The 26,998-nt window shown below is 56.0% G+C and overlaps 1 protein-coding gene across 49 annotated transcripts in view; it reads right to left on the reverse strand.

The window, feature by feature from the left end:
* NCOR2 (nuclear receptor corepressor 2) overlaps window positions 1-26,998 on the reverse strand; it is a 242,182-nt gene that overhangs the window by 142,363 nt on the left and 72,821 nt on the right. For 29 of the 49 annotated variants that reach the window (XM_074008361.1, XM_074008341.1, XM_045366761.3 and 26 more), the window contains exons 3-7: window positions 26,455-26,671; window positions 17,579-17,706; window positions 17,141-17,221; window positions 14,813-14,990; window positions 4,150-4,329 (exon numbers count right to left, since the gene is read on the reverse strand). In XM_074008361.1, coding sequence (XP_073864462.1) covers window positions 4,150-4,329; window positions 14,813-14,990; window positions 17,141-17,221; window positions 17,579-17,706; window positions 26,455-26,559 — 672 coding nt within the window. In that variant the 5' untranslated portion in view covers window positions 26,560-26,671. The remainder of the gene's footprint in view (window positions 1-4,149; window positions 4,330-14,812; window positions 14,991-17,140; window positions 17,222-17,578; window positions 17,707-26,454; window positions 26,672-26,998) is intronic. The other 20 variants (XM_074008352.1, XM_074008348.1, XM_074008346.1 and 17 more) reach the window with 1 other exon arrangement.

A 26,998-nucleotide genomic window follows, 5' to 3' on the forward strand; every position in this document is an offset into this window, starting at 1 on the left:
CTGAAGACCAGAGGGTTTAGGGCACTGGCCCAAGGTCAGATGGGAAGCCAATGCCCCATTCTGCAGTGTGACAGGGCATCACAAGTGAGATCAGAACATGGTTCTGCTCCACTTATGATGCTCACACAGCCTGCACATGACCACAGAGCAGATCAGTATGAACCCAAAAAGGTGCCCAAGAAGAAGTGAACACAAAAAGAGCCAGAAAATCCAGGGTGCTGGCTTCTGCAGGCGATGGTGCTGGCAGCTTGAGCAGAACTGCCTCGGTCCCACAGCAACCCCTGGTGGTCGCTTCTAGAAGGACATCGAAATACTCCCCCAAAGCACTGAACAAACAAAACCAAGAAGGGGAAGAAGTCCACAGCCGGGAAAGGGTGGGTGGGAGGGAGGCTCCCCCCAGCCAGGGAAGGTGGCCCTTCCTCAGGTACTAGCGAAAATACTACCTGGGACACCTACAGAGATCCAGCTAAGAGGGTGACTCAGCTCTGTTGGGCCTGGATTCAAGCCTGAGCCCCACACTCACCAGCTCTGCAGCCTCAGCCAGGGCACTTCACCTCCCTGACCTCAGTGTCTACTTCAGCAGAACCTGCGAGTACATGCCTACCTCATAAGGTTGTTTGGAAGATCAAGGAGATAATGCTGAAAAAACTGCTGCACAGCAGTGACACGCTAAAAAGGGCTGTCTAATGCAAGTCAAAACCACAACGAGATACCGCTGTACAACCACTAGGATGGCTGGAATCAAAAACATTTTTTTATTTTTTTATTTTTTATTTTTGAGACGGAGTCTCACTCTGTCACCCAGGCTGGAGTGCAGTGGCATGATCTCGGCTCACTGCAAGCTCCGCCTCCCAGGTTCACGCCATTCTCCTGCCTCAGCCTCCTGAGTAGCTGGGACTACAGGCGCCCACCACCACGCCTGGCTAATTTTTTTGTATTTTTAGTAGAGACGAGGTTTCACTATGTTAGCCAGGATGGTCTTTAACTCCTGACCTCGTGATCCGCCTGCCTGGCCTCCCAAAGTACTGGGATATTACAGGCATGAGCCACCGCACCCGACCAAAAACATTTTTAAAGGAAGATAAAAAAGGGTTGGTGTGGCTAGGGACAGTGGCTCACACCTGAAATCTCAGCACTTTGAGAGGCCAAGGTGGGCAGATCACTCAACACCAGCAGTTGGAGACCAGCTTGGGCAACATAGTGAAACCCCATCTCTATAAAAAGAAACAAAAATTAGCCGGGAGTGGTGGTGCACGCCTGTACTTCCAGCTACTCAGGAGGCTGAGGTAGAAGGACTGCTTGAGCCCAGGATGTAGAGGCTCCAGTGAGCAAAGATGGCACCACTGGACTCCAGCCTGGGCAACAGAGTGAGATTCCATCTGAAAATTTAAAAAAAAGGTGGGGGGAGGGTTGATGAGGATGTGGAAAACCTGGAACCTTCATGCATTGCTGGTAAGAATGTAAAATGGGGCAGTTGATGTGGAAAACAGCCTGGAAAGTCATCAGCAAATTAAACCTAGAATTACTGTGCAAACCTGCAATTCCGCTCCTAGGTATATACCCATGAGAACTGAAAACAGGTGTCCCAACACAACTTGAACAGCAGCACTATTCACAACAGCCACAGCTGAAATGGCCACAGATGATGAAATAAACAAAAGGTGCCATCTCCATACAATGGAGTATGATTCAGCCATAAAAAGGAATGAAGGAATGAGACAAGAGACAACATGATAAACCCAAAACCATGACGCTAGGTAAAAAGAAGCCAGACGCAAAAGGACGCATACTGTGTGATGCCATATATCAGAATTGTCTAGAACAGGTCAGTCCACAGAGACAGAGAGTAGGGGAACAGGGAGTGGCTGCTTTAGCTCCTATGAGGCTTCCCTGTGGGTTGTTGAAATGGCTGGGAACCAGATACAGGTGACAGCTGCACAACACGGCAAATGTAAGAAATGCCACTGAATTGTGCACTTTAAAATGATTATGCTTGAGAATTTCACTTTTAAAAAATGCCAACGTGGAATTTAGAGGGAAACAAACAAAGAAACAAACAAAAACCTAACCACTGAGAGCTGCCTCGAGCCACCTGGCTTCCAGCCGCAGTCACCAATATGTGCCAGTGCCCGCAGCTTCAGCCCCACCCCAGGGCCAGGCCTCCCCCTAAAGGTGTGGTACCAGGCTGGCCCTGGCAATGCCTGCCCACCCCCACCGGGGCCCGGCCCCTCTCAGGATGCTTATGCCACCATCATGAGAACTACCTACTGCCTGCTGAAGCCTGGGACAGTTGGCAGAGTCTCCAGGACCGGGCCTCACTGTTGGACTATCCTCAAATCCTGGTTCCCCCAACCATGTGACAGCCATGGTGATGGCCCCTTGAAATCAACGCTCTCCCCCTGAAGCGTCCTTCAAAACCCAGCTACCAGGGCACCTCTTCCTGGAAGCCTTCTCTCACCAGCCTTCACCCCCTGCCTACAGTGGCTGGAATGAGCCCTTGATCCTCCTTGGAGCCCCTACTTCCTTGTCTGGAGGGCACTAGATGTGAGCCTGTTTCCCCCATTAGTCTAGACGCTCCCTGGGGCCCAGACAGTGACACAATGACTGAATCAACCATTTTTAATGAGCACCTACCATGTACCCCATGCTGCTCAGAACACTGCAGTTAACAGGGAGACAAGGAGAGGACCACTGTATAACAAAGCTGGCTCTATATTAATTCAAATAATGACGCCACCAGCGGGGTGATGAGACAGATCAGCGCTCAGCAGCATTTCTTTTTGTTGAGATAGGGTCTCACTCTGTTGCCCAGGCAAGAGTGCAGTGACAATCATGGCTCATGTAGCCTAAACTTCCCGGGCTCAGGCACTCCTGCCTCAGCCTCCTACGTAGCTGTGACCACAGGCATGTGCCACCACACCTGGCTAATGGTTTAAATTATTTATAGAGACAGGGTCTTGCTATGTTGCCCATGCTGGTCTCAAACTCCCGGGCTCAAGTGATCCTCCAGCCTCAGCCTCCCAAAGTGCTGGGATTACAGGCATCGGCCACCATGCCCGGCCCAAAGCTTTTCTTTAAAGGCCTAAATAGCAAATATTTTTGACTTTGCAGGCCACACAGGTCTCTGTTGTGATGACTTAACTCTGCCACTGTGGCAAAAAAGCAGTCATATAGACACACATGTGTATAGAGATAACACAGACAAGTGGCCATGGCTGTGCCAATAAAACTTTATTTACAAAAAGCAGCAGCAGCTAGAATTAGCTGGATTGGCTGAACCCGGGATAGAGGAGGGTTGGGGGTGCGTGTTCTTGTACAAGGCGGAGGGTGGCCTCTTGGTGTCAGGGACATCTGAGCAGAGACCTGAATGATACCAGGGAGCAAACCATGAAGAGCTGGGAAAAGGCAGATTATCAAGGAATTGTATATTAACTCATATTTAAAACAAAATTATAAAATGAATGTTATAAATATTTACATCAGCTTTTTCTCCGCATGTCTTTGTGTGGTTTCAACAGTGACGATGAGGATTTATTTTTAATCTCGGGATCTTGCTCCCTCCTCTACAAGTTGTCCATTTTACAGGCAAGGAAACCAAGGCTCCAAAAGATGAAGGTTCCAGGGCCACACAGCTAGTAAAGAGCAGTTAGGAGGCCAGTCCGTTCAGATTCCAGAGCCAAGGGCTGTTTCCCCACATTACAGATAAGGAAAGTGAAGCACAGAGAAGGGACTGCCCACCTCACATTGCCTGGTACTGGAAGAAACAGGATCTGAACCTGGACAGACTGGCTAGACATCCTGAACTTTCACCCACCATTCTTGTGCTGTCTAATGCGGCAGCTTGTGTGGCTATTCAAAGGCACATTTCATATGCATATTAAACAAAAATTAAAAATCAGTTCCTCAGTTGCAGTAGGCACATTTCAAATGCTCAGTAGTGGAACGTGGCTATCCTGCAGATACACAGTGTTTCCATCATGGCAGAAAGTTCTGCGGATGGTGCTCCTGTACAATAAATGTAAAGGGCATAAAAACCAGTGAGCACCCAGGAACTTGGGAAGGGCTTGGCACATGTCTGTGACACTGCAGTCACTGCTGCTAGAATGAAGACTCAGAGCCAATACTCCCCATCCCCCTGCCTGTTCACACCTGCTTCTTCTTCAGTTTAGAGATCTGCTGCTCCACCATGGTGATCTCTCGGTCCACGCGGTCCATGTTCTGGATCAGCTCCTCCTTGGACAGCCTCGGAGGCACCAGCTCCAGCTCAGGGTCGGTGTGCGGGGGGCTGGGGGGAGACACTGGTTCCAGCTTGCCCGTCAGGCTACGGTCCTGTGGCAGAAAAAAAACAGGCATAGGGTCAGCACGGGGGACACCCCCAGTCTGTATAACCCTGTGATGGTTAACACTGTCAACCTGATTGGATTGAAGGAGGCAAAGTATTGATCCTGGGTGTGTCTGTAAGGGTATTGCCAAAGGAGATGAACATTTAAGTCGGTGGGCTGGGGAAGGCAGACCCACCCTTAATCTGTGTAGGCACCATCTAATCAGTTGCCAGCGAGTATAAAACAGACAGAAAAATGTGAAAAGGCAAGACAGGCCTAGCCTCCCAGCCTACATCTTTCTCCCACACTGGATGCTTCCTGCCCTCGAATATCACACTCCAAGTTCTTCAGCTTTGGGACTCAGACTGGCTTCCTTGCTCCTCAGCTTACAGATGGCCTATTGTGGAATCGTGCGAGTTAATACTCCTTAATAAACTCCCCTTTATGTAATATATGTATATTACATATTTTCTGTTAGTTCTGTCGCTCTAGAGAACCCTAATGTAGTTGCCAACTTTTTGCCTGCTGCCATCCATGTAAGATGTGACTTGCTCCTCCTTGCCCTCTGCCATGATTGTGAGCCCTCCACGGCCACATGGAACTGTGAGTCCAATTAAACCTCTTTATTTTTTAAATTGCCCAGTCTTGGGTATGTCTTTATCAGCAGCATGAAAACGGACTAATGCATACCCCCTCGCCAATACACCCCTAGTTTCCATCCCTGACTCCAGGCCCAGAGTACTGGACTCTGTCAGGACAGTCCTCACCTGTTCAAGGATCCCATCCCCATCCCAGCCATCACCCATTCTCCAAAATTCAGAGTCCCTTACAGCCTTCAAGATGCAGTTCAAACGCTCTTGCTACATGAATGGTTTCTCAGCCTCTCCTCAAGTTGTGAAGTCTTCCAGCTCCCTGTTCCCATAACACACCTCCCTTCTTCCACTTACCCCCTCTGTGTGTTCCCCACCAGCTCAAGGAACCAAGACCCACAGCCTCCATCCTCCCGGGGCCTGGCCTCTGCAGACCTCTGTAAACATTCTCTCATGAAGCTCAGTCCAAACACGCAAGTTCCAGAACCATGCAGCCAACACACACGTGGCTTTGCAGAAAACACATATTCCCGAACACACGGAAAAGCCACCAGAACGGGCTACAGAGAAGCTAAAAGGAGTTATCTCGGCAGCAGGGCAGAAGAGGGTATTTTTACTTTCTTCTTCTTATTTGCCCGTATTTTTTCTGTTTTTCTTTCACTGAGAGTTACTCTTCATGTAATACAGTTGTTTTTGAAAATGTGCTTAACGACAAAGGAAGCCTGGATTCAGTTATCCATGGATGCCTTCATCCCACCAGCTAAAGTCTGGCGCACCCAGGCTGTGCTGGGAATGCTCTCAGGATAAGGAGGTAGAAAAAACAACCCAGGCCTCCCCTGTGCAGCCCTGGGTTCACATCCCAGCCCCCTCTGCCACTCTCCAGTTCCGTGACCTCCAGCAGATCATTCAACTGCTTCCTGTCTCAGTTCCTCATCTGTTCAATGGGGAGAACAGTTCGCACCTCCACCTCCCCGGTCCTTGTGAGTCTTGAATGAGTTAATGGCTTTGAGCCTGTCATACTATAAGCCTCAATAAATGTTGGCTGGGATGGTCCTCCCCTAGCTGGGCTGCAGAACCCAGCCCCCGCCCTGTGCCATCCTTGGGGCCAAGCCGGCAGCTGCTGGCAGACAAGGCCCAGAGCAGAGCCAGGCCACCGCCTCCCCACCCCCACGGCAGCTGCACCCAGAGGACACAGGGTGCATTATTCCCCAGACAACTGCAGCCGGGGGGCCCCGAGTGCCCCCCCCAACCTCGGGACTCATAGAGGCTGCGTCATCTTCTGTCCACTCCTGCCATCCTCAGGGCCTCTGTCCTCCCTTCAACCCACAGAGTCCCAGCAAGACCCATAGGGGCCAAGAGTCTTGGAGTCATATTAGGTTTGCCTCCAGTCTCTGTTACCATCTGAGATGTGGGGCAAGCACAGCAGCAGCCTGGACAACCCGGTGCTCCCTCCACACACACAGACTCCTCGAGGGAAATAGAGAAAAGGGCCCTCATCCCTCAATCGCCCCAATGCGGTCCTCCATGCTCCTCAGGCCACCTCCCCAAGGGATACCCTAGAAATCACACCTGGGGCCGCTCACGGCTCAGCCCATCCCAGTCCTCTGCACACCCCATGAAGTAGACCCCACAACAGCCCTCCGAGGGGATTGCTGTTCCATCTCCATTACCAGAGGAGGAAACAGAGCCTGGAGGCCACTGGGACTGGATGCCAGAGGCCGGAACTTTCCTATAAAGGGCCAGATGGTAAAAATAGCTCAAGCTTTCAGGGCCACAAGGTCTCAGTCTCATCTACTCACCCCTGCCATTGTATTGCAAAAGCAGCCACAGGCGATGGGGAACAAGTGGGCGTGGCTATGTGCCAATAAAACTTTATTTACAAAAACATGCTGAGGGCCAGATTTGGAGCTTGCTGGAGTTTGCTGGCCTCCTGCTCTAAGCAATTCACAAGTCTTAATCCACGTAACTGTCATAATCACCGTGGGAAGTGGGATTACAGTTCGACAACGTGCCCAAGGCCACTCAGTGTCCTACCTTGAAATCTGCTTGAAAGGGGAGGCTACAGGGGCTTCCATGTCAGAAATGGCCACACATCTGTTCACCCCACAGAACCATGGGGCTGAGCATAAGTGCCAAAGCAGCACCCCTTCCAGGGTCCCAGAGTGCAGGACCTCCAGAAATTCAAGGCAAAAATGTGTGTGGAAGAAAAACTCCCTAGAAAAAGCCTCAGGAGTGTGTATGCATGTACCAGTGGGTGCGGGGCCCTCACTGCTCCCCAACAGGAGGGCAGGCAGGGGGCCATGGGCACCTGACCCCACCCACAGCAAACCGTGCACAGCTCATGCGTCTGGCACTCCCGAGCCTTTGCACAGGCTGGCTCCGCTGCCCAGAGTGCCCAACACCCCTTCTGTGCCAACTGACATCAGACCCGCGTCCCCACACCACTGCCCAGCCCCTCACTGCAGTCCACCTTGGGTGTTTGGCTGGTCTCTCCCTGCAGCCCAAGTCATGTCTTGAGGTTCTTAAGACAAAAGGTAGCAGCAAACATGGCACCCAGAATCCGGTCACACTACTGGTGGCAAAAAACATCTCTGCTATCCTATCTCTGCTCTTCTACCTGGACCAAGAAGAGACATAACAGAGCAAGAAGAAGGATGTGGAAGGAAGGGCTCTGGGGCCAGGCCACCCTAAAACTGTGAGAGCAAACTGCTCATCCAACCTGGGAATAATTCTCCAAAGCAACATTAACAAAAAGAAGGTTTCCATCCCCAGGGCTAACAGGCAGCACCAGGAGTAGAAACAGCAACTGGCAACCATTAGCAGTTGCTAGAAACTTACTTCCTTTAAACTCTCCATGGATAAAAGCTGTTGTTTTTAATGGGTTCTTCTTTAAGTTCGGGTTTAGCTTTTATTCGCAGCAAAATTGCACAAGTAAGTCCATCACCTGATGAACAGATAAATAAAACATGGCATATCCACACAATGCAATGTGAAGGGCCGGACATGGAGGTAGAGGCAGGAGGATCACTTGTGCCCGGGAGTTCAATACCAGCCTGGGCAACATAGCAAGACCCCATCACACTGACCCAGGCTACACTGTGGATGAACCCCAAGAATATGATGCTGAGTGAAAGTGGCCAGACATAAAAGGCTGCAGAGTGTATGATTCCACTTACATGAAATGTCCACAATAGGCAAATTCATAGAGATGGACAGTGATTTGTGGTTGCCCGGAAAAAGGAGGAGGGGAAAGTGGGGGGTGATATGGTTTGGCCATGTCCCCACCCAAATCTCATCTTAAATTGTAGTTCCCGTAATTCCCACATGTTGTGGGAGGGACCAAGTGGAGCAATCATGGGGCATTTTCCCCCATCCTGTTCTTGTGATAGTGAGTGAGTTCTCATGAGAGCTGATGGTTTATAAGGGGCTTTCCCCACTTTTGCTCAGCACTTCTTGCTGTGGCCATGTGAAGAAGGACGTGTTTGCTTCCCCTTCCACCGTGACTGTAAGCTTCCTGAGGCCTCTCCAGCCGTGCAGAACTGTGAGTCAATTACACCTCCTTCTATTCTAAGTTATCCAGGCTTGGGTATGGCCTAATTAGCAGTGTAAGAACAGGCTAACACAGGGAGTGACTGATTAATGAGTATGGGGGTCTCCTTCTGGGGTGATGAGAATGTTCTAGAACTAGACAGGTGACAGCTGTACAACACAACACTGTAAATGTCCTACAAGCCAATGAGCTCTTCACTTTAATGTGGTTACTTTTTTGTGAACCGCCCCTCAATTGAAAAAGAAGAGGCAAACCCAGATTGCCAAGAGCGCTTCCCCCGGTGCTGGGTTTCCCAGGATGGGGGCTGAGGGAGCCTGGCGGTCAGGCCTGCAGGTGCACTACCGATGACTGTCCACCTTTCCCACCCACCCAAACCCGCGGGGAGCAAAACAAACTAATACAGCCCGCACAAGTTGCCAGGGAGCAGTGGGTACCTTCTACTCATAAGATGCCCCTGCTGTAAAACTTCAAGCTAGTGTGAAAGAGAAAAGTTTATAGCATAAGTGAAGACACAGAGGCAGAAAAGCCCCCCAGCTCCCCTGTGCCAGCTCCAGGAAAAAGCAGGGCCCAGCTTCACGCACTCCTAGCACACTCCCTACTCCAGCCACAGTGACAGGTTCTGGGACAGGCATGGGCCCACTCATGGTGAGGAGAAAAAGCAGTTTGGGGCTAGAAATGTGGAGAGAAGGAGGGAGAGTTCTCTCTTTTTGCTGGCCTTGAACCTGGGAGAAGGAAGGCCTGGAGTCACCAGCTTCCTTCCTACTAACACACCAAGACCTTGTGAAAGATGGCAGGGTCCTGAGGACATCATGTCACCTAGATCGAGCTGTACCTGAAGCTAACCAATGCTGGACTTCAGTTATGTGAGCCAAAATTCATGTTTGAATTTGATAGGGGCCGTCTGTCCCTCTTAGGGATTTTCAGAGATAGTGCTATTTGTGACAGTTCTAAAGTCCCCAAAACAAAGTTCGGTGAATTCCCAAGGAAGTCTCTGATGCCACAGAACTCCAGAAGCCGAAGAGCACAGAAGCGTCAGAAAACAGGAACATGATGGGGCAGACGGGGCACACACAGAAAAAATCCCATCAAATTCCTGCCTCAGGCGCCCGGCTGAATTCCACACAGCAGATGCAGAAAACCTCTGAGCATGCTCTCCCAGGCATCTTCCCTTGCTCAGACTTTCCAAATCTCTTCACAGCCTGGAGCAATCACTGCGGCTAGGCTGGCCAGGCCCCAGCACCAAGTCCGTCACACCCCCACCTTGTGGTCCAAGCAGAGAGGAGAGAGAGACAGACACAGAGACGAAGACAGACAGATCGAGAAACAAAAATGGACATATAGGCAGAGAGAAACACAGACAGAAAGACAGAGACGTGGTGACAGAGAGACACAAAGAGAGAGAGATAGAGGGACACAAAGAGAAAGCGATGGAGAGGCAGAGACACAGCGACAGACACAGAGACTAAGAGATCCCAGGGGGCACACCGCAGGCAGAGGGATTCCTGACAAGAAGAGGGAAAGCCACGCAGGCAGAAAGAACCACAGAGCAACGGTAAGGGACGGAGAGACCCTCTGGAACCCATAGGCCAGAGGGCACAGGCGTGCCGGAGAGGGGGGCAGGCAGCAGACTCACCCCTCGGGCCTGCTGTCTGCAGAGACAGAACTCACACCTAGGGGACAACAGCCCATGCAGGGGTTGGTCGCCCTCCAAGGCTGGGCCCTGAGCTGCCTGCACACAAACACATGCACACACACGTACACACGCACACACATGCACACACACGCACACATGCACACACACGCATGCACACACACGTGCACATACACACATACGTGCATACACAGGCGCACACACACGCACGCACACAAACATGCACACACAAACACATGCACACACAAACACTCACCCACACACACGCACACACACACAAACGCACGCACATGTGTGCGCACACACATGCACATACAAACGCGCACCCACACACACGCACATGCACACACGCACACACACACACATGCAAACACATGCACACACACATACACAGGCACACAGGTGGACACACGCACGCACACGCGTGCACACACACACGCGTGCACACACACACGTACACGTGCACACACACACGCACACACAAACACACAAACACACACACAAACACGCGCACCCACACACACGTGCACACACACAAACACACGTGCACACACACACGCACATGTACACACACATACACATGCAAACACACGCACATGTACATACCCAGGCACACAGGTGCGCGCACACACACACAAACACCCGCACACACACGCACACGCACACACACACGTACACGTGCACACACACATGCGTGCACACACACACACACCCTCGCCTGCTATCCATCCAGGCTCGACTTCAGGGGAGTTGTTCAAATGGAAACCTCTCTCCCAGGCGGCCAAGCTAAAATTCTCTCCTGCCTCCTGTAGCAACAACAACAACAACAAAAAGAGGGGAAAGCAGATTCCAGTGCTAATGGGAGTGCCAGGTAGAGGGAGGAGGGCACCCCACCAGGGAGACCAGAGGGGACCCAGAGCAGCGGGACAACCTGGAGGCAGGCGTGGGGTGCATTCCCAGCTGCCTGGGCCTGAATCCCGTTCCCCTACGTCCAGCTCGCTCAGCCTGGGGCCGTCTACAAAAGGGAGGTCATAGACCCAGCCTCCTCCGGCTGGGAAGAGAGCAGGATATGACACTGGCTGGGCATGGCTTGGCACCTGGCAGGCAGTCGGCGCTCACTTAATGGCACCCGCCGTCACTGTCAGCATTCTTACCACCGTGTGAATGCCTCCTGCGCGCCAACCTCCTGATAAAGGAGGTGCCTCACCCTATGAGTCCACCATTCAATCCCATCCGGCCGCATCAGGCAGAGAAGGGGACCCTGCAGGGCTGAGTGGCCACTTCCCTCCCCGGGGCTGGCTCCCCGCCCCCACCGCCCACCCCTACTCCTGCTGCAGGAGGAGGATCGCCTTTGCCCTGAGGCTGCTAAGGAGCTTACGGTGCCCCAGGGCTGTGCAGGGAGGGGCCTGTGCAGGCTGGGCACTAGGCTGCAACCAGGATGAGGACGCCACCTGGCCACAGTCCCCACCCCGGCCTGGGCCGTCAGACACAGCTGGGCGGCTGAGTGACCCTGGGGGACAGAAGCCTCCGGGGACACTGCCTGCGATTCCCCCACCAGCCCTGCCGTCGGCATCCCCTGTGGAAGCTGGAGAGAGAACAAGCCTCCAGCCTGGTATGTCCTGAGCTTTACTGAAACCACAGCAAACTCCCACTGCAGCAAACCACAGGTGCTTAATCTGTGCACATCCTCACCACCGCCACCGTCTAGGTTCCACTTTCTGTTTCAAAGAGGAGTGAAAACAAAGGGCTGTCTAGGGCACTGGAGGCGTGGCAGGCCTCAGGCTGGACACACATGTGGGAGGTGTCGCTCTCCAGCCAAGAAATGGCCACAGGCCAAGAACCCTGAGGCACCCTTGTCCGGCTGAGTTGTGAGTTCCTGCCAGGGCTGACTAGGCTCACAGCGCCCTGGACTCCAGGCGAGTGGGGGAAGCAGGGGGAGCAGATGGGGGTAGGGGGTGGGGAAGCAAGGGGATGGTGGGGGGAGGGGTGAGTGGATGGCGGAGGGGCAAGGCCACTGGTGGGAGACGATGGCAGGCAGAACTGATGGGTGAGGGGTGGCTGGGAGGTGAGGGGGAGGGACAGGTAATGAAGGCAAGGACACATGGCCACAGGCAGACAGGCTGGGTGGCGCTGGGTGGCGGCTGCGAGTGCTCTGTGGTAGGGAGGGAGCCCCAGGGGATGAGCAGGGAGAGATGGCAGGAGCCCAGGAAGCAGGGGGTGAAGCGGAGTGAGCAGGATGGGGGGCTGTTTGGGTGGAAAGAAAGGGAGGGAGGAAGAAGGAGGGAGGGATGTGTAGAAGGAGAGAAGGAAGAGGAGGAGGGGCAGGAAGGATGTGCAGGAAGGGTTGGGCCTCGGGGCAGGGATGCTGGCTGGGGTCCCCAGTGGGGTAGTGCCCAAGAGAGAGGAACTGGCATCCACACCAGTCCCAAGCCCAGACCCAAGTGCAGGGGTCCCGAGCCCCAGGCCACAGAGATCCCCTTCAAGGTCGGCAGGGACCCCGTGGCTGAATCTCACACCCCGGGAGGATGTGGTGGGGCTGCAGCCTCTGCCATGAGCGGCCTCAGGAGTCCCCACAGGACTGGCCACAGGTCTCCCCTGCCATGCAGGCCCTGGAGGGCAGCCAGGACTGGAAGGAACAAGGAAAGAGGAATGTGCCTGGGGGAGGGCGCTCCTGCCGAGGGCACAGCCCGTGCAAAGGTCCCCAGGTGGGAACGTGCCTGTCGTGTTAGAGGAATTCCAGGGTGGCTTGGGAGGCTGTACGTGAGTGGTTGAGAGGACTGGTGCAGGGAGATGAGGTCTGGGAGGTGACGGTGCTGGATCATGCCGGATATGCAGCCCATGGCAAGGATTTTGGCTTTTTCCTGCTTGAGACAGGAGCCACGGATGGTTTGGAGCACAGGAGGGACACACAGGAGGACGCAGGCGTCTGCCTTTACAAGAGCCCTCTGGCTGCTGCTTGGAGGATAAACTGAAGGAGGTAGAGGGAAGCAGGAGCAGGGACACCCAGCAGGACGCTACTGCAAAGTTCCCAGAGAACAACGGTGAGCTCAGGCTGGGGGTGGTCTCAGGCATGGGCAGAAGGCTGGAATTGGGATATTTTAGAGCAGAGAATGGACTGGAAGTACGCAGGAGAGCAGGGAGGTGGCCAGGGTGGAGTCCCTGAGTGCCAACAAGGACACAGCTGCATCCACCGGGGGAGATTCCTGAGCGGGCTCTCAGGCGCATGTGGTCTATTGGCTAGGAGTTCATTTTCCTTCCTTCACTTTCCCACGACAACTTGGTGAGGCAGGGGTTGCCCCAGTGACAGGGAGGCCAAGCCAACCAAAAACCACACAGACACCCCAGCTCCTCCCTCCCCTGGCCCCAGAGGAAGCCCTGTGGGTACCTGGCAGGTGTGCAGGTGTCGCAGCCACAGCCACTCAGAGCAGGAGGGGAAGCCCTGCCACCCCAGACCCAGGATGGCCCCCCCAACCACCTGCCAGCCCAAGCCCACCCCACGGATATCCCAGGGTCCACGCGGGTATCCCCTCTCCCCAAGAGAAGGCCGAGTCTGGCCCAAGTGGCCTGGCCCTGCAGCCAGACCACCACCCATGCCGGCTCATGGGTGCCAAGTAGTCCCCACGCATGGGGCCCACAGCCGAGCCCTCTACCCAGATGACCAGGTGACACCCTGCACACAAGGTCCCAGATCAGTGAGGAAGAAACGGGGCTCAGAAAGGTGCAAAGTTTACACAGCTGTGGAGGTGGGGGTGGTGGAAATCACACCTGGGTCACCTGAGAGCAGATGGACGGAGGGCCCTGGGATAGGTGAGCGTCCAGGTGAGGCCTGGGGCCACCTGCAATGCCAGGCTGCCTCCCCATGGAGATGCAGATGAGCCTAAAGTTGTCTGACTCCTCCTGCCCAAACTGCATCCACCGTCCCTCAGGCCTGGGTGGCTGCAGACTCAACCCAAGCCAGCCCGGTGCCACATGGTGCCCCAAGGAGTGGCTGGACCGGGCAGTGGAAGGAGCCTTTGTCGCTCTAGGTGTCCAGGCCATGTCCCAACCAAGCTCCGCCCCTTTAGCGCTGAGCCAACTCTGTCCCAGGTCACTTCGGGGGACTCTGGAGTCTCACCTCCCTGCCCCTTAAGAATCCAGGAGCCCCAGGCTCCTGGCAGAGCCCCGAGCTGTCCGCCTCACAGGCCTGGGTTCGGGGCCCAGGGGGCTGCCTGCTGTGCAGGGCTCAAGACAGGGGTCACCAAGCCCTCTGTTCCAAGCACTCACAGAACCAAGCAACCCGCCCTCGAGGAAGCTCTCAGAATGTGCTGAAAGCTGACCACCGACCACAGGACCGTCCTCTCCCCCACCAGACGGCAGCTCTCTGCTCCACGGCACCCCAGGCCCTCCCCTCCCAGCTTTCCCCTCCCTCACGCCAGCTGCCCCATGACCACAAGCCTGGTCCTGCCCCAGAGCTTTTGCACTTGCTGCTCTGCCCACCTGGAACACCTTCCCCACTTCTTCCCAACTCTGGCACCTCCAGAGAGACCCGGCGCCTGCCCTCCTCCTGCCGCCCAGCTCCGCGCACTCGGTGCTTGGCCCACCTCCAAGCCTTTGCCCGAGCTGCCCCCTCCCTGCACACCTACCCGCCACCTCCCACCCAACCCAACCAGCAGCAGAACCTCAAGGGGCAGACATCGCCCAGCTGGGGACCCAGCTTTACCTTGGTGAGGTCTTCAGATCCCGCAGGCTGGCCAGCGGCCAGCAGGGGTGACGGTCGCAGCAGGGGGTCGGGCAGCAGCTCTAGCCGAGGGCGCTTGCTTTCAATGAACTCCATCTCTGACTTCCCCAGCTCGGGCAGGTACGAATGGGACTCTGGCCGCAGGTGGAGCTCCTGGGACCTGCGGGAGTTAAAGCATCGGCGTCACACAGGAGATTGCGGCTGAGAACTCCCGAGGCCCCGACTGCCCTCTGCGCCACGCACCTACTGCGTGCCGTGCTCTGTATGATCCTGCGAGAAAGGTGCTCACAGGAGCCCACCTCCCACGGTCCCACCGCGGGGCAGGACTCCAATGCAGCACTGCCTTCCTTCAGGTCCACATTCACCAAACACGTTTACAGGGAGGGAGTGCGCTACAGTGGTACTGGAACGCCCCAGAGTGACTGCCCCCCCTTGCCACACGGGGCGGTCCGTGGACCAGCCCACCATCCCCACCTGGGGCTGGTTACAAATGCAGAATCTCCAGTACTACCTGAGGCCTACCGAGTCAGACTCTGCATTTTAACAAGATTGCCGGGTGGTTCACAGACACAGTTCATTCAGGAAACACTGTGAGCCTAACGCAGATAACAGCACCCGTGATGCCATTTCCCTCTCACCCACGCAGGGCAGACATCGCTGGCCGATCGCAGAACTCTTGCTGCTGAACCTGGCCTAACCACCTTCTCAACTCAGCCCAGCAGCCCGGTGCAGACCGGAGCTGCCCAGCATCCCCAGCGACTGGCTCTCCTGAATGCTCCTCCACAGTGTGCCTAGAGAGGGCATGGCCTTGCCTAATTAAGCACACCCCACAGAGCTGGGACTCCTGGCCTCCACCTCTCAGGCTCCAGCCATCACCCACCAGAAACAGCCTGAATGTGGCCCTTGCTGAAATGCTTTTCCCAGAGGCTGAGCAGGGAATCCACAGCCGTTCCCCTCCTGCACAAGCCCTGTCTGGCCTGGCCCTCGCTGTCCTCCGACTTCACTCCTGCCCCAGGGCCTTTGCACCTGCTGGACTCTGCCTGGAGCATTGAGACCTCAGGCCCTTCACGTGAGCTCCCCTCCCCTTCACATCTTGGTGCAGATGGCGCCTCCTGGCCCGGGCCAGACCACACCACACCCGCCTGTCCGCTCGCTCTCCACTGCCCTCCCCACGTGCTCGGCGGCCACAGGTGTTTCCTGGCCACCTCCCTCACCCTAAATGAACGCAGGGTGGTCTTGTTCATGGCTGTCCCCAGGTACTGGCGCACAGTAGGTGTTCAATCAGTGCTGTAGATTGACTAAACTCTGCCCACTGCAGCATAGGCTGGGGCCATGTTGCTGGCCCCACCCAGTGGGGCGAGGTAACCACCCCTCTAGGCTCACCTCCCTTAAGTCCTTGTCCCTCCAAAGCTGGGCCCCAACACATCCCCCTCTTCAAGGCCCAGAACCTAGGGCTTCACCATTACACGGTGCTTGGCAGGAAGCGCATGGTGTTTTCACTTAAACATGACAGCAGCACTGCAGTGGCTCGAATAATGTCCTCCCAAAATCTATGGCCACTGGAACCTCAAAATAAGACCTTCTTTGGACCTAGAGTCATTGCAGATGGAATTAAGCTAACAGGAGGCCATCCTGGATTAGGATGTCTGGGGTCCTTGTAACACGACAAGAGAACACGGAGACAGACAAGGAAATGGCCACGTGAGGCAGAGGCAGAGATTGGAGTGACGCAGCCACAGACGAGGAATGCCTGTAGCCCCCAGAAACTGGAGGAGACAGAAAAGCGTCCTCCCCTCAAGGCTTCCGAGGGGGCGCGGCCCTGCGGACGCCCTGACTTCAGATCACGGGAATGCACTTATGTGGCTTGAAGCTACCCAGTTTGTGGCACGCTGTGATGGCAGCCCCAGGAAACCAATCCAGGCACAGAAGGCACACTGCCTCCGCCTCCCCTCCTCCTCCAGACACCTGCACCCACTTGACTTCACCAGCCCCGCCTGCTCTGGGGCCCTGGGACACCTCCATGGTACCATGAAGGGCGGGGGCCTGGTGCCTCGACTTCTAGTCCTGGCTTGAGTAAACAAGGGCCCATCCTCAAACTCGCAGCCTCAGCTTCTCCATCTGAGAAACAGGCACAATTCCCCACACTTCCGCCGTCTCTAGCAGAAGCTCCTGGAGATGGTGGGAGAAAGAACATGGCCTAACGATCCCAAATAAATGTATGGAGAGCTGGCTCCGGCCCAGCCCTGGCCCTCCCCTTGCTGTAGTCCCCCCAGCTCCCCGCCCCACCTCCCTCCCACGCCCCCACCTCACCTGTTCATTCCCCTCCCACCTGGATCAAGGAAAGTAAGGCTGGCCCGGCACAGGCACACACCAGGGGGCGTCCTCTGCCAGCTGGAGAAGAAGGAGGAATGGGAGGGGAGGGCGGGGCCCCAGGGGCACCAGGTGTGGACTCGAATCTTCCCACAGCAGCCCAGCCCGGCGGCAGCCCAGCTTAGAGGTCCCCACTGCTGCCCAAACCCACAGAGCCCACTGAAGTTCCACGCTGGAAGTCTGAGGGCCATGTGGCTCTTCCCTGCTCGTCCTCATCCTCACCCCGAGTCACGGCCACACCTGGTCAAGGGTGAACACATGGCCCGACACCCCCTCATTTCACAGGACCCTGGGTGCTCCTGCTCCACCACGGGCCTCTGCTTCTCCATCTGAGAAGGGGCTCCAGAGAAGGGACAAGGAGGCAGAAACTCTCCTCACCGTTCATTCCCGGGCTGGAACTCGGACAGCAGGGAGGGCCTCCGCCGCTGCGGCTGGATGATGGAGCCAGGCGACAGGTGGGAGGCATAGTCGCGGGAGTGGTGCTGGTACTCCAGGAGCCCGACGTCCTGCAGGAGGGGACAGAGGAGCGGTGAGCGCAGGCGGGCACGGGCATGGTGGGGCACAGCAGGCAAGGCCGTGGACTCCCTGCTTAGGCTCGCTCCTGCCCTAGGCAGATAAGCCCAAGTCCTGCAGGGAACTTCAGGGACCGTCTGGCCAGAGGCTACCCCTGGGGCCGAACGCCAAGGAGAAGAAGGAACACAGATGGCTGAACGGCCCTGGGCTGCGTCCTTCCCACACAGCCTCCCATAGTCTCACGATCACGCCCACCTTCCAGGTGAGACCATCAAGTCTGGGAGGGCTGATGGGGCTGTCTGAGGCCACAGGCTAGTACAGGCCTGGAACCATCCTGACCACGGTGTCTGTCTGCCAGCCACGTTGGCGCTGATTGCAGGAGGAGAGAGTAGAGGAAGCTGTCTTCACTTTTCTACCCTCCCACCCCATCCTACCCCTGCCAGGCAATGGGTCCCTCTGGCCTGAGGAGCTGCAGCTTGGAAATGCAGGCCTGGGAAGACAGGACAGAAGGTGCACATGGGGCAGCATTATTTGTAAAAACAGAAACGCATTTGCAGCAACAACTGGGAAAAGGCCCAACCTAGATGCCCAGCTCTTGGCAGGGTGGGTAAGTGATGCCCACGTGAGGGAACGAGGCTCGGGCCTCACTCGCCAGGAGAAGGATGGATGGTGGTGAGTGACAGCGACAAACAGCCAATGGCCAGCGAGGCCCAAAGACCAGGTTTCAGAACGAAGCGCCCCCTGACCCCAAGCCTGCCCTGTAAAAGAGAAACTCCCGCAGGTAAGGCTCGTATCACAGCCAGAAGGGTAAGCCTCAGGCAAACCCTCCTCCTTTAATAACACACCGCCGTCCATTTGACGAAGACTCTCCTTGCCCACACCAGAGTCAAGCTCCTCTAATGCATCCTCTCTCCACAGGGCCTCGACCTTGGCCTTGGCCTTGCGGGGCTCTGCCCAGCTGCAGGAATCCTGGTAAGTCAGTCTAGAGGAACCCCCCACCCTCAAGCGCTCCTCTTAGTAATTTTCCATCCACTGACCCCTCCCTCCGCCCTGCGGCTAGGCTATGAGGCCCCAGCTGTCTTGGCCGTATTTGGAGCTGAGCCCGGTCTCTCTCCCTTATTGTGACAGTCTGGACACTGACAGCACAATTGTCCTGTATAGTCTTCCTGCTTAACAAGTGTCCAAATACTTTTTTCTTTAACACATTATCCATTATCATAGGGGAGAAAACTCAGTATCAACAAATTAAATGTATACCGATTGCCAAGTACACCCAGATTTGAGAAACATTAAACTGTGTTTAAAAAAAAAAAAAAGACAGTAACAAGTCTCTTAAACTAAACAAGGCAGGCTTCACTTATGCACCAGTCCCAATCGATTAGTCCTGCCTGCCTGGAACACTCAGTTATGCTGTTTGCGGTAATCAGTTAGTGATGTCTGACACAGGTGAGGCTTCAGAGAGTGGGATTGCAGGTGACTTCATTTCTTCTTGGCACCTTCCTTGAATTTTCCCGATTTCCCATAAAAATCGAGTCATTCTTTTGCTGTCTGGCTTTTTCAACAAGGCAGTTATTTTTGCAAAGAGAATCAGACACAATGCCAGGTAGATGCGTTGATAACGTATCTGTTGCAGACCCAACAAAATCAGCACATAAGAGCCCAGGAGCCCAGAAGCCAGGAAGGATGAGCAAGTGGAATCCATGGGGACCCTGGCAGCCTCAGAAGCTGGAAAAGTTGGGGAAAGGACCTCCCTGGACAGTCCAATGTAGACACCAAAAGCTGCAAGGCCTCCAACAGAAGGTATGTCTTTGGCCCTGTTATTCGAACCCTCTGGGCCTCAGTTTCTCCTCTTTGAAATGGGTGCCCAGCCCAGATTAAAGGAGGCCGGCACCTCCTACACTCGTCTTCTTCACCTCTCTGAGGGATTCCCCCAAGGCTGAGGGCAGCCTGCGGAAGGCAGAAAAGGCACGAGCCGCCTCCTGCATCCCGCAGTGTCTAGCACAAGACTCCGGGTGCTCTCAGTGGGAGGAGAAGGGAGAAGACGGGGCTGGAGGGAGGGAGTGGAGGAGGCCACTGGGCTGACGATGACGCAGCTGCCAAGCCAAGACCTTGCCACACACACAGAGGTGTGAGAAGAAAGCAGCAGGCCTCGCAGTCTGCCAGGAGGATCCCCTCCGCCCAGCTCTCCCGTACCAAGGCCAAGTGGGCAGAGAGGCAGGGCAGATGGTCCAGTCCCTCGGAAGAGGGCCTCGGCCAGATAGTGCTCACGGCAGCCAACCATGGTGGAGGAGGCCCAAAGCGGGGGCTGGGGAGGCCTCTGCATGAACCCTTTGGCCTTCGTTTCCCAATTTAGTAGATCCTCCCAGGAGCATCGTGGGGGCCGTTTCTGCCCGAGATCTGTGGGCATTTTGTTACTGGACCCTAAACCTGGGAGACACTCAGTCCACACTGGCCCCCACCATGAGGCTTGAAGCAGGTCACCAGGGTTGAGCCCAGGGACTCCCCCGACAAGAGTGCCTGGAGGTTCTAGGGGAAGGCAAGAATCAGGGAGGCCCCACCAGAGAAACTGACCCGAGGTGGGGCCCCAGGGGTCCCATGAGCTGGAATACACCCAGGCTGGAAACCACCTCGCCATGTCTCCGAGCAGGAGAGCTCCCCGCGCGACAACATTAATCATAAAAACAACAATAATACCCCACAGTAATAAATTGCCTGTGTGCACCTGCAGCTAAATGCTTGAAATATATTAATTTCATCCCTACAGCAGCCCTGTGAGGTGGATATTACAAGAAGCCCCACACAAAGATGAGAATACAGAAGCACAGAGAGGGTAAGTGGCTTGTCCATGCCACACAGCAAGAAGGGGGTACGTTCTGAGATGCAAGGCAAAGGCTGAGCTGGCTTTCTGAGGAGGGACAAGAGGGAACGGTCCCCAGGCTCTTAACCTGTCCCAGTAGGACAGCAGCAAATCTGACTTGGAGAGAGGGAGACTGACCCAGCTGCTCAGAAAGGGAGGCAGGAAAACCCGTTCAGGTGATGCCCCCTGGCCTCGGAGGGCTTCTCCCTGACCACGGCACGTCTGAAGCTGGAAATCAGGGCCCCCAATAAATTACACCCTTAAAACTCCTGGGGAAGGTGAGAGGCCACCAGAAAGAGCTGTTCACCCAGGAGGGAATCCCAGCTGGTGCCTTCTTGGCTGGGTCCCAAGGGTGGGGAGGAGTGGCTGGGGGCAAAGAGGAGAAAGGGGCTAGATTCGCGGGAAATGTTTGAACATGGGCTGGGAGAAGTTCCTTTGCGGGAAAGGAGTGCCCCTCTCTGGCTCCTGGATAGGGCTCCTTACTCCAGAAGATGTCAAGGGAATGCCTGGGACTGCACACTGAAAGCAAAGGAAGAACTCAGCCCATTCCTAGACCCTGAATTCATGGGAAAGCAAAGGAAGAACTCAGCCCGTTCCTAGACCCTGAATTCATGGGAAAGCAAAGGAAGAACTCAGCCCGTTCCTAGACCCTGAATTCATGGGAAAGCAAAGGAAGAACTCAGCCCGTTCCTAGACCCTGAATTCATGGGAAAGCAAAGGAAGAACTCAGCCCGTTCCTAGACCCTGAATTCATGGGAAAGCAAAGGAAGAACTCAGCCCGTTCCTAGACCCCGGCTGCATTCATGGGTCTCTCCCGGAATGATGGCGGCTGCAGTCAAGAGAGCTCCCAACTCAGGACCTTTGCGCAGGCTGTTCCTGCTACCTGGAACATTCCTCAGCCAGATTCCCACATGCCTGGCCCTCTCCCGTCCTCCAGGTTCAGCTCCAAAAGCAGCTTCTCAGTGAGGCTCCTCCCCAACCCTCTACTTAAATGTGGGCTCCCCCAACCTCAGCCCTTCCCCTCGTCTCCTTCCCAACTTGCCATTCCCCACGAGGAGGTCAGCTCCCTGAGACAGGGATGCTTACCTGTTCTGTTCACAGCTGCACTGCAAGGGCCTGGAAGAGGATGGGCCCAAGACACCCGATAAGTATTTGCCGGATGGATGGATGGATGGATGGATGGATGGATGGATGGATGGATCTCCCAGCATGGGAGCTCTCAATGAATGAATGAATGAATGAATGAATGAATCTCCCCCAGCATGGGAGCTCCCACCAGCCTCTCTTTTGAGGGCCAAATCATCCCTCCACAGCCTCTTAAAAGCCATCACCAAGCAGCAGGAACTGAGCTGCAAGAGGGGCCATGAAGCTAATGGAGGACCCCCCAGGGCACTCAGGACACTGCAAAGCCTTCCGCAGTCTAGCCTCTCCCAGTGACCCCCACGTGCCCACCTGTCCCAGCCTGGCCCAGGCAGTCTCCAGGGTCTGGAAGCCTTGGCCCAGGGCAGTACTACTCCACCAAAGGTCTGCAACATTGCCGACCGCAACAAGGTGGGCACAGAACATGACAGCATGCAGACCCTGGGGTCGGCGCAACCCTGGCATCCGAGGGCACAACCAACTCTGACCCTGCCGGACCGGGCCTGCATCTGTGCAATGGGACCCCGTATCGATTTGTGACAAACTGGAAACGAAACAGACCAGTCCTTCCTATAGGAGTTTGATAAGCGCTAATCTAGGCCAAGAGTCAGCACACTAGGGCGCAAGGCCAAGGCAGGCCTGGCCAGCGGTGTCCAGTGTCACAGGCGCAGGCCACGCCCACTCCCTTACGCCCTGGCTGAGCTGCTTTCACACCGTACTGGCCGAGAAGGGCAGCTGCATGGCCTGCAAAGCCTGAAATATTTACAGAGAAGGTGTGCTCACCCCTGCCCTAGGGGCAAAGCCCAGAGTGTACCCTTGGGGCAAGACAGAAAAGGCTACTAAAGGCGATGTTGTAAGAATAGCATCGTCATCATTACATTATTGATTATATCAAATGTCTGCTTACTCTGTCCAGACCCTGTGCGAAGGGCTCTGCACCTATCAACTAACTGGATTTTCACAATCTTAAAACCATCCTTGCTCAACTGATGGGGAAACTGAGGCACGGGACGGTAAGGCCACTTGCCCCCGGTTTCACAGCTAGGACATCACTAGGGCAGGACGTGGCTCCAGAACCGGTGCTATGAACCAGTCTTCAATACTGTGGCATAGAGAGGTTAAGTAACTTGCCCAAGGCCGCACAGCAGAAAAGGGTCACGCTGGCATTCAGACTCTGTGTCCCTGCTTTTAACTGCATTCGTTTAGCCCAAGGTCTGGAGGAGCTCAGGAGCGTTCAGGGTCCCAGAGGACCCGAAGAAGGCAGAATGGAATTGGGCCACAGAAAGCCTGAAAGGAGGCCAGGAGAGGAGGACGCGTTGATCTCCGGGAAAACAAAAGCTGTGAGCGTTTTGTTACTGGACCCTCAACCCTGGAGACCCTAGCTTCCCGAGGACCCTCAGGGAGAGACATAGGGTCCTGCTAACTGTCACGGAGAGAAGCTGAGAAGCTGGAGCCCTGAGGATGGAGAGAACGGGGCACGGAGGGATGCGGCAGGTGGGAAGCGGGAGGGCAGGGATGATGCATATAGAAGCCTGGAGCATGGCTGAGGCTGAGTCAGGGAACCTGGGGGCTTTCCATGGTCTCAGGGTCCAGGCCTCTGTCTGCAAGCCCCCTCTAAGTGAAGCCTCCCATTTGCGCTGGGAATCACTCACCAGCAGCCCGCAGATGACGCCAGGGCAGAGCACGGGCAGAGGCAGCGGCTTACACGGCCCGCACCATTCCACCGCCGGCTCGGCATCCAGGGTCCTGTGGCTCCCCAGGGGGAAGAGGCTCTGCTTGGGTCTCCTGCCACCCTTCCAGGAGGAAAGAGATGACTACCCCGCGCCCGCTGCACACAGACACTGCCACCGATGCGCAGACCCACCAGGACACCGGTGCTGCAGGTGGGGAAACTGAGGCCGTTCCACATGGCTGTGAGCGGGCCAATGCCACTCAGCAAGCTGGACACGGAGAGGGATTCGAAGACACACTGAGGTCTCACAGGCTCCAGGGAAGACCTGCCATCAAAGCAGCCCCGTGCCCAAAGCGCCAGGAAGAGGATGCTCCGGACAGGAGGGGCTGTCCCAGGAGGCAGGCCTGTCGGGAGTATGTGTGGGGGTGACCTGAATCTGGGAGGGTCACTGAGGCATCTCGTGGATCCCAGCACAATGGCCTCAGCCACTGTACAAGGAACCAGGACAGCCAGGTTCCCGCCACTGACCGTCCCCTTCCCCGGGGGTCTGTCTTTCTGTGGCTTGATGAGGAGCTCGGGAAGAGGGTGGTATCTTTGGAAGTGGGTCTCGCCCGTTAAAAGGACAGGAAGGGTTTGGGGGCTGAGGGGCTGCCAGGGAGGAGCCTCCAGATCACAGCCCCCAGCTCACCTCCAACCCGCAGCAAGAAAGTGGCTCCACGCTGCAATATGCCCAGGGTAGCAGGGCCCTTCTGAGAGTGCCCAGAACCCTTCCTCCTACCCTTCAAGAGACAAGCAGGGTTCCCTGGATGCGCAGCCCTACCATGAGGCAGGAGGGTCCGATGAGGGGCGGCTCCCCCAGGGAGGAGCACACACAGGTGGGCCCTGCTGCCCCCACACAAGGACAGGAATGTTCTCACCTGTGGCTGCCAGGCTGGGCCCCGCTCACTCCCTGGCCTCTTGCCTGGAGGGGGTGGTGAGCGCTTGGCCCTGTCCACCCATACCCTGCGTCACTGACAGCCCAGCAGGAGAAGAATGGGAGGTATCTAGGCTCAGCCAGTGACCCCGAGGGCCCAGTTGGGGCAAAGGGCAGGAGAAGTGGGAGGGCAGAGGCTACAGCAGCCTGAGGACTCCCCAAGGCTAGGAGTGGGGTGGGGGCGGTGGAGGAGAGTGGGAACCTCCACAGGACAGGACAAGAAACCAGAAGCCAGTGGCCCTGCCAGTGCCCCTCCCCTCGGGGCAGGCAGGTTCCCCTCTGGGCAGCAGCAGGAACAGCAACAAGACCAAGGAATGGCAGCGGCAAACGGACAGAGCGGGCTGGCCCTGAGCCAGGCGCCATCTTAAGAACATTCAACATATCCCCTTTACCCCTCATGAGAATCTAGGAGACGGGTACTCTGAGTACTCCCGCTTTATGGGTGACAAAACTGAGGTTCAGAGAGGTTACGCAACTCGTCCAGTTTCCTACCCTGTGAAATGTTTTCCCATTGACAAAACACAGAGCGTGATAGTCGTACCACTCTGGGGTGATCGGGGGAAGGCACACAACCATATACACTCGGGGCTTTGAACATTTGACCTGTAGTAGGTGCTCAGCTAACAAGAGCTCTTCTTTTTGTTGGTGGTGGTGACAGATAAAGACCATGATGACAAAATATGAAATCGTTTCCTACCGGGAGTCTATTCCTTAGCCCTGGGCACACAGTAGGTGCTCAATAAATAAAGGCATGTGGGAGTGGGGGGACACAGAGGCTTGGAGCCCCGATGCTGTGGCAGCCTCCCCACTTAGGGCAATTGCAATCACACTTGAGGCCTATGATTGAACCTCTTGGGCCTCGGTCTCCTCATCTGCAAAGTGGGATGACAGCGCGAGCTGCTCTTTCACGGGGCCGCTGGGGAGAATGCAATGACTCTACACAGGGAAATGCCGTCCTAAGAGGGATCCACAATGCACCCACTGACGACAGCTGGCTCTGCAAAGCGTCCCAGGGGCCCAAACCTACAGGAGGCCACTGTGTCAGGGACTCCCCCAGGCAGGGCCAGTGAGCTCATATGCAAAACCTTCTCGCTTACTGATGGAAAAGTCCTCCCACACAGCTTCCTTTCTGGTTCTCACAAGAGGGGACCACACCAGACAGGCAGGACAGACACATGCACACACACGCACACATGTACCCCCACGGTGGCCGGCAGAGTCAGCTTCCGCTCCAGCTGTGACCTCCAGGCCTCACATCCATCACTCAGCAGCCAGGAGGTCACAAGGGGGAGGTCCACAACTCTGAAAGCCGCTTGGCAAACACCCAGAGACATGGTATATAGCAGGTACCTCGTAAATGCCAACCAAGGCCCATTGTCCTAGCCACACCACGCAGTGAGAGAAGAGGCAGGAAATGGGGCCCCCGCTGGGAGGTGAGGCGGGGTGGGGTGCGGCTTAGGAGACCCGACCAGGGCACACATGTGGGCAGGCACCGAGGCCCATCTGCTTCCAGGACAGGCCATCTGCCCCGGCCACGGGGCGGGCTCCCCGAAGACACAGCCAGCACCCTGGACCCTTGTGTCAGGGAGGCAGAAACGCAACCTGTGCGGGGCCTCCTCATCTCAGAGCCTCGAGCCTCACCAAGGCGAATACACACGGCACGGGAGGACAGCAAGGAAGGGGAGCTGTGACCTATTAGGCCCCCTTGCCCCCCAGAAGTCACCCCAATCCTACCCAATCCTACCCAATCCTGCGGCAGCGGGGGAGCAGAGGTGAGGCTGGGCTGCATGACAGTGAACACAGCAGGAGCTCCACATTCACGTGCCAATCCCACTGCCAGTCAAGAGAGGGCAGAGCCCCAGCTCAGCCTGGCCCCAGCCTCCATCTTCCCAGCTTTAAAATGGGAGCAAAGAGATTTTACCAGATGTTCTAGAAAAGGCTTCAGACACCAGGAGTCTCTGTGGAGGCCTCCCCTGTGCCCTGGGAGGCTCAGAGCCATGCGAGCCTGGCTCCCAGGAGAAAGGAAGGGGTGAAGACTCAGTGGAATGGAAAAAGGGTCTCAAAGGTAGCCCCAGGCACACATACGTGCACCCTCTTACCGTGTGCGTCCGGGCGATCTGCACTGGGTAGGAAAGGCTGTGGGGCGGGTAGCGGGGTTCAGTGGCCCTCCACGTCTGTGCCACAGGCTGTGTGGATCCCGACATGGTGGTGGGGGTCAGGGTGGCTCCCAGGCCCCGATAAGCTTTCTCTTAATCGCCACCAAGGATTAAAAGCCAGTCCTCGTCATCAGCTCACAGGCCACCCCGTCACTGGCACCTGTGAGAAAACAAGAAAGGAAAAACAAGATCAGCCACGGGGCAGGCGGCTCCTCCGCACGTGCGTTCCCAAGTCGTTCCTGTGGTCCCATGAGGACATGCAGGCACCCAAGGGCCTGCCTGGATCCTCCTTCATCCACTGCCACACTCACCTGCTCTCCGGCAGCACCAGAAGACAGGCGTGGCGTTCAAGGTCCCTCCGAGCCATGCAAGCCACGCAAGGGACCAGAGGCCTCCTCCCCACCCGGGCCCTCACCACCACTCAGATGGCTCCCAGCCCCCCTCAGCCCACCCAACCTCACTCCATGGCCCCCCGGGTTTCTGAGTC

This window comes from Macaca fascicularis, chromosome 11, assembly GCF_037993035.2.
Source record: "Macaca fascicularis isolate 582-1 chromosome 11, T2T-MFA8v1.1".
NCBI lineage: Eukaryota > Metazoa > Chordata > Mammalia > Primates > Cercopithecidae > Macaca > Macaca fascicularis.